General features: G+C 42.9%; 1 protein-coding gene across 2 annotated transcripts in view; it reads left to right on the top strand.

Annotated features, from left to right (window-relative positions):
• Nucleotides 1-9,546: 9,546 nt before the first annotated feature.
• ATP2A2 (ATPase sarcoplasmic/endoplasmic reticulum Ca2+ transporting 2) overlaps nt 9,547-12,443 on the top strand; it is a 48,502-nt gene continuing 45,605 nt past the window's right edge. For both annotated transcript variants that reach the window (XM_050907005.1, XM_050907003.1), the window contains exons 1-3: nt 9,547-9,700; nt 10,785-10,802; nt 10,896-10,978. In XM_050907005.1, the coding sequence (XP_050762962.1) occupies nt 9,583-9,700; nt 10,785-10,802; nt 10,896-10,978 (219 nt within the window). In that variant the 5' untranslated portion in view covers nt 9,547-9,582. The remainder of the gene's footprint in view (nt 9,701-10,784; nt 10,803-10,895; nt 10,979-12,443) is intronic.

Here is a 12,443-nt window from a genome sequence, read left to right as displayed (position 1 = left end):
TTATTTACTCATCCTCTTATATTTATCTCTTTGTCTGCATATCACTATATTGTCTTTGAATGTTGTTGCTAAATGACATTATTGTTATTGCACAAATAGGGCACAGAGAGACAAAATGCTTATTCATAGGCTGGTGTTAGAGTTAGAACTGTGGCGTTTTTTAATTCTAATCCACTGTTCATTAACAGAAAATTCAGAATCTTCATCTACTATGCACTTGGATTTAAAACTTTATTTTGCCCAGTTCAAAGATACTGTATTATGTCTCCAGTTGGCTTTTTCTTAGAGCAATACAGCTGGAGTACAAAAGTGTTCTGAAATGTCCCAACTGAATTTCAAATGAATATCAGAAATAGGCAAGGATATACATGATACATGCAGAATATGTATCTAGGGAAATCACAGAAGATCTAGTTTCCACTAGTTGGTTATACATAAATTATTTAGGCAATCTTAGTAAGCCTGTTGATTAGCTGGAGGCAAAGATATCTATTTTAGGTGTACTTAGGGTCAGGATTAACTCATGAAACTTGGATGGCATTGCCCATGAAACAGCTAGAATCATTTCAGCAACCTCATTCAAAAATTAGGTAGTCTCCTTTTTTTATAACTTTTTAATTTTTTTATTTTTTATTTTTTTAGTTTTCCTTAACAAAGAGGACAAGATTTCTGAAAATCATGTGATAAATGTCTTACAAAACTACACTAGAAACTATTTAGGGTGACTGGAGAAGAAACAGGACTGGGAGCCAGGAGACTATTTCTATTTCTAGTTCTGCCATAGACTGTGTGACTATGACTTTGAACCTCAGCTCCCGTTTTTGTGAAACGGGGATGATAATACTTACTGTTCTCTCAGGGATATTGTATAATATAATTTTCATTAAGGTTTATGAAATGCTTGAGATCCTTCATTAGAGGAAGTTGCAAATGCAAATTATTAATCAAGTAACAGTAATCGCAGTATCAGCACTACTACTGTTGTTATTATTATTATTAATAATGTTTGTTAACGTTATTAATATTAAATTATAAGCTTGATAGCATTGTTCTCATAAAAAGCCCAGACTGCACATAGCAGGAAGATCATTGTAGCTCGCTTCTAGGAACAAGAATGCTGCCAGTATAATTTCAACATGGGAGTGGAAAAGAATGCTTTAAGTTCTCCATCTGAGCAATTGTAGGTGGTAAAAATTAATATCTTTTCAATAATGCTTTGTGACATAGGAGCAGAAGCAGCTTTAAGAGCTTAACAGTATTTTAAAAATATGACTCAGGAGAGGTTTTCTTTTTCCAACAGAACTGGGGAAAAAAACCCCAAACCACCCAGGAGTTAAACAATCTTTTAGAAACGCGGAACCTTGAAATAGAACAAGTATTGTAGGTCAGGATAATTTGAGTTCACATGCAACACCATTGATATATAAGAAATCTATGCATAAACAACAGAGAAAACCAGATCTCTTATGTTGGAAGCCTTGAGCTCTGACAGATTAATCATAAGAATTTTTGTTCTGTGAGTGACCAAAAACTACCATGGGTAATTTGGGAGGTTAAAGCCCCTTCGAAAATCTATCATTTTTGTGAAATAACTATATAGATTGTATTGAATGGTAGAAATGAGGTGAGGAAGTGGAAACATGGAAGATCGATATAGCATTTATTCCGCTGAAGAAAAATGCGCTCAGATTTGGTTAGAGTCACATTAATAGAGAATGAAGGCAGTCCAGCAGTAACTCTTTTCCTCCTGAACAGCCCATGTTAGGAAGCAGGCGTGAAGACCTTAAGAAAGGTAGGGGAAGGTGACAGACACAGTGTAATTGCACCCATTAATCTTACCACAGAAATATTGCCTTTTCAAAACCAAAAACCATGTGGATTGTGGGTTACACAGATTTCTGATGGTTCAGACTGGAAGAATTTAACTGGTAAACCAAACAGAGCATTTGGTTTCAATCCCTCATTTTGTCTTATTTCATGAGAGAGAGAAAAATTCAACATAAAAGAATTTTATATTGAATAGAATGTTGGAAATTCTATTTAATATACCACATAACCAATAAAAGAGCTTGTTTGATGGTATACGATAATTTTATCAATGTCTGAAAACTGAAGTGTGTTACTTCACTATGTTACTAATAACTGTCTATGGGTTTGGAGGAAATCCTCCACAAGAAACACAGAAAGTAACTTCAGCTTGTGTCATATCACAAAATGTCACAAGTCTAATAAAAGTGGTAGTCACATGTCATTAGTCCCAAACAATGGCTGAAAATGAAGTAATCTCCATGACTAAGAAAAGCTTTTCAATCTTACATTATTGCTACTCACCTACATGGAGTGCATCTGGATGTCTTCCTTTCAATCTTGAAAAGTCAGAGAGAGTGTGACTTTTCATTCTGATTCAGTAAATATATGAAATGACAGACGCCCGTTGCACGGTGGAACTGTTCATGGTACAGTATTGTAACACTGAAAAAAAGGAAATATATATTTTATACCACCTTGATTACAGCCTCTAATAAGGTCAAGAGATGAAAAAAGAAAAAAAAGTTTTAAAAACAAGTATTTCAGATGGTTCGCTTTAACCAAAGAGTCTTACTGTACAAAGCCTGAGTAAATAGAAGGTGAAAAGATAAAAAACTGGCATTACTGAGCTACATTCTGGTTGTCATTGCTGCTCTCAGACGAATAGAAACATCAATATGTACAGACTAATACAAACATATGAAAAGTGTAGCTGTTTATGTAGTTTTCTTGGATATCCTTTCCTTCATCCATCCTATCACAGGGAGGATCATGCAAAGCACTGTGGATGAGTACAATCCACTCTGTTTTGCTTTCAGTGTACAAGATTTTGCTTCTGTCCCCATAAATATCTATGAAGCAGGAAAGGAATTTGAATTTATAGTGCCCCTAGACAGGGATACAATGGTACTATTAATCTACAGTAATTATTGCCCTACCTTGTACCTGGTAGTTTCTAGGACTTGTCATTAGCCCGCTAGCTACCAGGCTAGCTCACCTGAACCTGACTAATACAAAATAGCGTGCATTATGTTTTGAAGAGAGTGCAAGGTAAACTCTAAATGCCATGTTAGCACTTCTGTTTCTAATATACTCAAGAATCACAAAAAGAAACCATTCCAAATAATTAACTGAGGTTTTAACACCGTAAGAAACGAGGCTGTGTTGTGTGTTTATGTGTCCAACTTCGAATTGGTACCGTTCTCCTGACTGACAGCTTCAAAACTGAAGCAACTTCTTTGCTCAGGAAGTGGTGGCCCATGCCCTATAGCAAAGTAACTCAACTTCCATTGCACTATTAAGTTCTACAGGTAAGTACTATATAGTATGATCACAGCTATGACATCCCAATTAGCCATCAACCTGTTACAGATATAAATGTAGGGCAATTTTATAACACCTTACAAACAACAAACTCTGCCATTTTATAAACATTGTGTCTGGCCACACAGCCCCCTACAAGCTTGGTAGTATCCCTAGTCCCTTCTACAGAGAGCAAAATTGAGATCCAGAAGAACACAAGGGATATTTACCCAGGAAAAAATGGCAGCTAGCTGCCAAATTAATCAGCATTAGACCTTAATTAGATGGCAAATTCAGGACAGGATGAGATAAGAATTCAAATCTCATGGGCACTGACCAGTGCTTTATTTCTAAAGTTGTTACACATTTTTAAGATAGCAGTCAAGCTGATTTCCCTTTAAGAGAAATGACTTGGCCATCAAATAAGGATAAATTATTTTTTCAGACATGCATTATGGATTTTGGTTCTGATATAATGTTGCTCTCTCCCATACTTCTAGCTCTCCTATTGACGTCAGCATGGGATAGACAGAAAGATTTTTCCAAACAGGGAAATGGAGATTATTGTGGCAAATACTCTAATGGAGTCTTCAGTGACAAACCAAGTGACTATCAATAGGATACAGAAGTAAAAGAAGAAATCTACCAAGCCAAACTGTGATCTCTTATAGTTACTGTCACTGAGATCAGAATCTGTCTCGCTGTCTCTTTTACATTACCAAGGCAGCAGGCAGCTGCTTTGTGCAGGAACAGTGATCCAGTTCTAGAAATCTCCCAGCAGCAACACTATCCTTTGTATTCACAGTCTCTCGGTCTCAGTGGAAGTCAAATTCTACCTGCTGCTGATACAGGAACACACATTGCCTAGGAATAAAAATGATTCAGAACAAACTCAGATTATCTTAACTATCAAAATTCAAACTCATATTTTATCACCGATTTTTCTACTGGGTTTGTGTAACTGTTTCATCTCAGTATTTTTTGCATTTTGCTGTTTAAGCTATAAGCTTCTTAAAGGGGAGAGGGGAAAAAAAAAACCCTTGACATAATACCATGAAATCAAAGAGCAAGCTGACTGGAAAAAACAGTTACTATATTTAAACTGCATTATCTTATGACAGAACTGCAGTTTTAAAGCCTTTCCACTTTGATACAGCACTTTTGCAGTATTTTAATATGTCTTAGTAGATTTCAAGTGGCTGAAACATTTTAATAACCGTAATTTAAGAGGAATAAAATAGTACCGTAGGAGGAAGAAACAATGCCCTCATTTGTCACTCATGAAGACTTGTATTTGAAATCAGCTGGGGTAATAAGAGCAATGAGTTTGGTGGTCTCAACCTAAGCCCCATTAGGCAATTAGCCAGTCTGCAAAAATCATGACATAATTTGGCACAGTGAAGCAGAACAGTATAACTTTGTCTATGACCACTGAAAGAGATCCAGGACTGAAATAGGAAGGCTATTACAGGTCAGCGTTCAGGTGTATTGGCTCAACAAACTGGCATTTTGTGTGGTGCCCTTCTGTGCTGCGTTTAGCTCCAGTAAAAACTATTAATCTTCGTTGAAAATTGAGCTGCAAAACATATGTGTTTGTGTACAGCAAGAGACAATTCATATTATGACCAGTAACTCTACCGTGAATCTGCTTTGCAGCAATAGGGGTGACTTAATGGTATTGCAATTTGAAGGAAAGCATCCTGCAGTCCTCTCTCAGGCCAAATTCCCATTTACTTCAATTAGTAAGCATTACAGGAACCATTTTAATGCTGCTGCCTGATGTGTTGGCTGCTTCTTCTAATATATTACAGTGAAAAAAAGACAGTAGGCCAAATGCATGAATGGTATACTTCCATTATGTGAATGGAATTTCATCAAGGCCAAAGCTGGCCCATTTTGTCGTGTTTCTCTCCAAGGTACCACTCTAAGGGGTTCCACTCTAAAAACAAACTGCAACTTCACTTCACAGCAGCAAAATAAATTGGTTTCCTTCTTCCTTAAAGATGGAGAATGTAAAGCTATCTGCACCTGCTGGAAGTATTAATCGCCTGGAAGCTTTCAGGGGCTCGCATTGCTTAAGGCAGAGCTGAGGTGCTGTCGTTCTGATTTGGGTCAAGATAACCATCTTCTTTAAGAGATAAGACAAATTTCAAAGGAAACTTTATGAGTCCTTGCACAGCAATGGGAAATAACACTGATTTCAATTCACAATTCTAAATTTGTATGATATCAAGTGATGCCAAAATTAGCAGGTAGTGCTTCTGCTGCAGTATCTACATGGGTATTTGTAGTTCATTTTGCACTATGCTGTCTAGACCAAGCATTGTATCTGCAAATGTTTTTCAAATGTGCAGCTGTCAGAAGATCTTTAATGATTTGGAGGGTATCACCTGCAAAGAAATCCTCACTGGTCAGCTAGCATCGGTCTTGCACATCTGTGGAAAGACACGGAAGCAATCGTGAAGGAAATGCAGAGTTTATTCTGCTCTGGAAGAGAAAGACCTGTAGAACAGTCCTTAATTCAGTCATTCTTCTCTCAGAATTCACTGAGCCATAACAGAACACAGGACCGAAATAAACACAGGCAGAGGACTATGCTTTCAGGTTCTTCCAGGTTTTATGTAGGGTCTATGTTCAACAGATGGAAAAAAGGGGAAGAATCAAGTCCTCTGTTCTTAATGGATGAAAACAATGGAAGTGGAGTTGTCAAACTGTAGCTGAACTGGTGAATCCCAGAGAATGCAAGAGTTCCCCAGGATTTGCTAGAATGCAACCTCTGTTCGCTTTCCTAGCAGCATTTCCGCCTGTTAACAAGTTAGACTGAAAGGACACCATATCTACTTTATTATACACTCTGCCAAGGTCTAATTGCACATGCCATGGTTCTGGTATGCTTAAAATAATTTTCCATAAGCCTTTTTGCAAACAGGCACAAAAAGAAAACCAACAATGACATGCAAAGTATATCACAGGGAGAAATAATATGAAATATGACCCGGGTTTCTTTCTAATACCAGTTTGTTTTGAAAATTGCTATTGATGCTTAATTGTATTGCTCTTTTACAACATTTAAAAGTAATACTTAAAAATAGTAAGAAAATGAAATGCAGGACTTTCAAGTCCTTTACGGGTGCTCTTTTATATGAAGGCTAGTAAAATATGCTTGTGTGTAAAAACATTGCTGTGGTAAATGTATTTTTACAAAAAGCTTACATATAATGCCAGGCTGTGTTAACGTGGTAGAAGGGAAGAAACTACTCACATAGACGTACTGTGCTGTTAGTCAGTGAAATATGTTAATTCAAGTAGCTGGGGTTATTCCGTATATAATGATTGTGGAAATTATGTATTTTTTAATGTTGCATATGCACATAATATAGGGACTGACATTGAGTCTATCATGCAGAGGTGTCTGAAGACAGAGGCGCATACGTACATACTCGTGTGTTAGAGGATACTGAAAACTTCGGTGTGGGTTAGGTGGGCCTGTGACAGGCATCGATCAGCAGTTTTCCTGGCATTGAGTGCATGTTTTTGAAGACATACTGTTTTGTAAGAGTATTAATTTCAGATGCATGTGCACCTTGTGACTTCAGTTATGTTTTGGGGATGATGGGATCATGTGTTCATACAATATCAAGAAAAGTATTAAAACTAGGTAAGAAACTTCCAGTAAACTATATAAACTATATAAACCTGTCATGTTGACGTTCTTTACCTCTGTAACAGTTAGGGTATGTCTATATAAATGCAGTGTGAGGTTGTGGTATGAGAAGCAACATAACTGTATTGAAGCAACATTTGGCCATGCTGATTAATCCTGCTTATAAGCAAGATAAAATTAATACAGGCAAGGCATGGAATAAGTAATTGTCATACCTGAACTAGATCATAAACTCTAACTCACGAATTTTTATTCAGAACTACCCTGTCAAGTGTAGGCATGCTGTCAAGTTATCCTTATCTGGACATTGGCTAGTTACAGAGGAGTCTCTTTTAGGGCAGTTGTACTTTTGCTAGAAAGGATATAGGGCCACACATACCCTAGAACATTATAATTTTATATTGGCTGTCCCCTCTTCTTACTCCTTTTGCTAATACAGAGGTAAGACTAAGATATTTTCCTTCCAGATCAGACATACAGTTTCTTATAGCGTGGTATTGTGGGTGGTTTGTAACAGTGATGGATATGCAGATTGTATGTAGGATCCGCATTTATGTAAGCCAGCACACATGTAGAGATCAGCTTTTATATTTGCACACACATATACAAGAACATTGCTTGGCACGAGTGCTTTTAAGGGGAGGTATTTATATTGTGTCCTTAATCGCTTGCTATGTGTCACGCATGTATTGCAGGTGTCATTAATGTCAGTTGGTGCTCATCTCTCTCACAGTTTCTGTCGTGTTCATTGAACTTTCTGTGAATTATTGGGTGGGATGGCTAAAAGTCAGTTTTCTGTGTTCTATATTGGTTTGTGAGTCTGTGTGAGTTATCGAGATACTGTGCTGAGGAAAGCTGGTATCTCACACCACACACACTGCTGAAATCACGCTGTGCAGTTTATACCTCCTTACGTTATCCCTGTGCAAGCCAGGGCTGAGTGTGCGTGTCACTGTCATGCTGGCGCGGCAGCGTGCGATGGCTGCAACGGGAATTAGGGAAGTTGTGCAAAAGATACTGCTCAGTGTCACCGCAGGCCTCGTCGGAGCGGGGGCAGGACCTCTGGGGAATGACCCCCCTCAGTGCTACCGCCGAGGCACACAGCCCTCACTTCTCTCTCTCGCCTCTGACGCGCTCATGGCTGGATGAGGCTCCTGCCACGACCGAGGTGGGGGCAGCCCCACACTCACCCTTTGGCTGGACGAGGCTCCTGTCACGACAGAAGTGAGGGCAGCTCCAACAAGCAGGCTGACACTGCTGTCACGACACGCGCCGGGGCACCTCTGCGCCAACCCCCTGCGCCGTGACGCCTATCGCGACAGCGCGCGCGCGCGCGCGCGCGCTCCGGGAGGCGGGCGGCCGGCAGCTCCCCTCAGCCGGCGCGCGCGGCCGCCGGGGCAGCCCCGCTCCCCCTCAGCCACCACCGGGCGCGAGTTGAGGCCAGGACAGAGGGCGGCCGCCGCGGTTCACGCCGGGGCACGGGGGCGGGAAAGCGGCCACCCCACCTGCGGGCCTCTCCCACTGCGGGGCGGAAGCGCTCCCGCCGCCGCATGAGGCCTGCATCACCCGCCTCCGCCGCCTCCTCCGGCCGGGCGGGCGGGTTGCCGCGCTGCGCAGCTCCGCGCCAGGCGCCGCTGCCACCGCCTCAGCGCCGCGGGCGGGGCCGCGCCTTCCCCCCGCCCCGCGCCGCGCGCCCTGCCAATGAGCGGCGTCCACATGCCGCGGCGGCGAGAGGGGCCCGGGCGGCCCAGCTCCCATAAGTTACATTAGAGCAGCCGCCGCCGGTGCGGGACCGGAGCGAGCGGGAGCCAGCGGCGAGGCCGGCGCGGCGGCGAGCCCAAGCCGTGACGGCGACAGCGGTCTGGGCCGGCGAGGGGAGGATCGGGCTGCTAGGGGGGCAGAGGGGGGGCGATTCCGACCCTTCCCGGCGGAGGCGAGGCGGGCAGCGGGGCAACTGCGCCTTTTTCTCCCCCCCGCCTCTGGAGGCGAGCCGGGTGAGGCGTCCGTTATCGCCCTCCGCGGGGGCGGCTCGGAGCCTGCTGAGGCGAACGGAGAGGCCGCTCGGCCACCTGGACGCGGCCCATCCCCGCGCAGGCACCCGCCGCGCCCCGCAGCCGGCGCCGCCGAGCCCCCCCCGCACGCCCTCCCGCGCCCCTGAGGCGACAGCGGCTCCGGGGGCCCGCGGCTCTTTCCTCCCTCTCCTCAGTAGCCCGCCCGGGGCCGGGGGGCGCCTGAAGCCCCGCTCATCCCCGCCAGAGAGGCGGCTTGGCTCCCTCTGAGGGCGTGTGGGGTGGGAGGGGGGCGGGGGCTTTTTTTCCGGCGGCTTTCCCTTCTTTTTTTCTTTTTTCTAATTTTTTTTTTAATTTTTAATTTTTTTTTTTTTCTCCCCCTCCCGCCTCCTTCGAGAAGAGTGAGGCGCTGAGGTGGGCTCGGGGGCTCCTCTCTGTTGCGGGAGGGGGTCTATGGTGATAGCACGGGGGCGGTGGGGGAGAGAGCGAGGGGGTGAGGAGGGGGCTCGCCGCCGCGCCCGCCGCCGCTGAGGAGGAGAGGAAGAGGCGAGGCACCATTTGCTGCTCCCTGCCCCAGCCATGGAGAACGCGCACACAAAGACTGTGGAGGAAGTTTTGGCTTATTTCGGCGTCAACGAAAGCACCGGGCTCAGCCTTGAGCAAGTCAAGAAGCTGAAGGAGAAATGGGGCTCCAACGGTAGGTGAACCGGCCCCACGCCGCCCGCCTCCCTCCGCCGCGGGGATGCTGTCGCTGGCACTCGTCGTCTCCCCCCCCGCTCCCTTTTCCACCCCTTTCTCTTTTTCGCTCATCCTTCTCGGGGCCCTGTTTCAAGGCCTAACGTGTGTGTATTTGCAAAGCCGGCATCTCTTACAGGACCCGGAATAGGAGCGAGGGAGAGAAGATGGCTGACTTGAACTCCACCTCGTGGGTTTCTTTCATACCCCAAGCTCACAGGGCTGCTTTGGGAAGGAGGATGTCACCTCCGTTTCCTTTCACCTTAACGGTGGGAAATCTTCTTCCATTCTGAAATGAAGCGCTGTGGGTTGTTTTTTTTTTTTTTGTCCGTCTTGACCTTCATTTTTCCCTGCTTTTCAGTGCCTTTCTGTCCCTTATTTTACATTCTTCCCTCGAGTCGAGGCACAGAATTCAGCCGATAAGGTGTTTCTTTTTTTTTAATCCTTATTGCTTGGCCTTCCTAGTCCCTTTTGAACTCCCATGCCGTTGTGTAGAAATGAAAAGCTATGAGAAGATTATACGGTGGGCTTTTTTTCAGCTTTAACACTGCTTTTGTGCCTCTTGAATTACTAAATCTAGCTGTGGGGAAATAAAAGGGAGAGCAGAAATAAGAAAATATCCTTAAAATGGAGGAAAGAATTTGAAATATTTTGAACCAAGTTTGGTGGTTGGTTTTTTCCTAGTGAATGTGGAGGAAAACCTTTGTCAGAAAGCGTTTGAAAAGCATTTTGAGCCTTTGACCCTTTGTGTGCAGCAACAGCAGAAGTCCCACAGCTGGCTGGAGTGATGACTTGGCTGAATGATAACCCTTAGCACATTCCGGCTAACCTGTATGTGTCTTAAAATGCAAAACTATCGGGCCTATTCAGATGCTCTAATGAAAAGAGCCACCTTAATGGGGCTTTCAGTATGTCTGTCAAATCCAACCCAGTTGAGTGTGCAATTCAGGAACAGTGTGGTGGATGCCTTATGATGCTCTAATGTGTTTCTTCAATGATTTCTTTTCTTTGATATGCTTCTGGGAAAAATCTTCTGACACTGACAGAGTTACCAGCTGAGGAAGGTAAGCATGTTCATGAAATCTTCTGCTAATTCTTGTTGATAATTCATCATTTTTTTAATATGCATAACTAAATGGCTTTGTTACGTATTGCAGGAAAAACCTTATTTGAGCTTGTGGTTGAACAATTTGAAGACTTACTAGTTAGAATTTTGTTGCTGGCAGCTTGCATATCTTTTGTAAGTATGGATTTTTTTTTTTATTTCATAGGCTTCTATATCGCAGAATGACAGATGTTTGCAGTGTATAGGAACTGTACGTACTGAAGTTACTCTTTCTCAAAAGGTAGAAGAATAAGATGCAAAGTAAATTGCTATCTCTCAAATTAGTTGCCTTGTGAAGAGGTTTCCGTATGTTAGAAAACAAAATCTCAGGGAATCTTTCATTGCATGAGTCATAAGTACATGACTACACTAGACGGATACTTTAAAAAGTGCTTCTCATTCAACCCAATTTGCTTATTTGAGGTGGGATTTCCCAATGCTTTTGTTGGCTTTGAAAACTAACCTTGAGTAAGTAAGTGTTTAACTGGACATTCTTCTTGCCTTTGAGTTAATCGTTATCAAGCTCAATGTATAATCATTGGAAGACATTTTTGGATGCAGTGCAGACTGTAAATAGAATTTACATGGCGACTATTCCAGTTGCCTTCCCTTCCTGATAATAGCAAGGTGACAGTTGTTGCTTTTGACAGTGACAAGAATGATGACGGCTGTGATGGCACCATTGTTGACCAAATTTGGTAACTGACCTTTGGATAGTCTCGTCATTAAATGGACATCTTGCTTTGCATACAGGATTAAAAGAAAAAGAACACTTTTAACTCAATTTTTTTTTTTAAAGCATGTTTAGGCAATCTTTTTACATAATGTGTAAAGGGTATGTGTTTGCTGGAAAACTGAGCAAAGGCTAAGTATAGAAGGAAGGCTGTTATGTCTTGGGGAGCTGGACAAGAAACAAAAGTGTGCAGAATATTAAATTGTTTAGGTAGGAGTAAAAGTTTCTAGTAGACTTTGCCCTGGAGTTGTAATTAACTATTTAAAAAAAATAAATGCTGCAGCTCTTGGGGGGAGTGGAAATTGTGGTGACCTTTAGCTAAGGGCAGGCTAATTAGGATGGGCAGAGGAGAGTGTACTCTGAAGCTGTTTTGTTTGATGGGGGAAGGATTGCCCTGTTGTGGCTGCTGCAGTGTATACGGTGTTGCTGATCCTCCACCAAGAGAGGCTTCAGCTGTCCCCACACTGACACCTTTCAAGGTGCTTTGGGTTTTGATATGCATATACCGTTACCAGCTGAGCAATGATTGGTGGCATTGATCTTGACCATGGAGACAAACGTGTGTTACTCTTCTGTTTCCTGGGGAGGAAATCAGGGTGGCTATAGAAAATTGAATAAACAGGTCATTCAAAGCTTTTTTTTTTTTTTTTTCCTCCTTCTTTCCCGTTTTCCCCTCGCAGAGGGTGAGAAGGGGATGCATTTTTGTTCCTGCAAAGTCAGGAGTGTTCCTCTCCTCTCATGAGATAAATGACAGTACAGAAGTTTGTTAGCCTTTCATGCCAAGGAATATTAGTTGTTTTTATTACAACCAAGTAAGTGAAAAATCAAATTCACCGAACTATAAGCTTTCATTGCTGAATCTGAGTA

The sequence above is a fragment of the Gymnogyps californianus genome, chromosome 16 (assembly GCF_018139145.2).
Source record: "Gymnogyps californianus isolate 813 chromosome 16, ASM1813914v2, whole genome shotgun sequence".
Lineage (NCBI taxonomy): Eukaryota > Metazoa > Chordata > Aves > Accipitriformes > Cathartidae > Gymnogyps > Gymnogyps californianus.
Note: the sequence above shows the minus strand (reverse complement) of the source record. Positions and strands in the feature narration are given on the sequence as shown.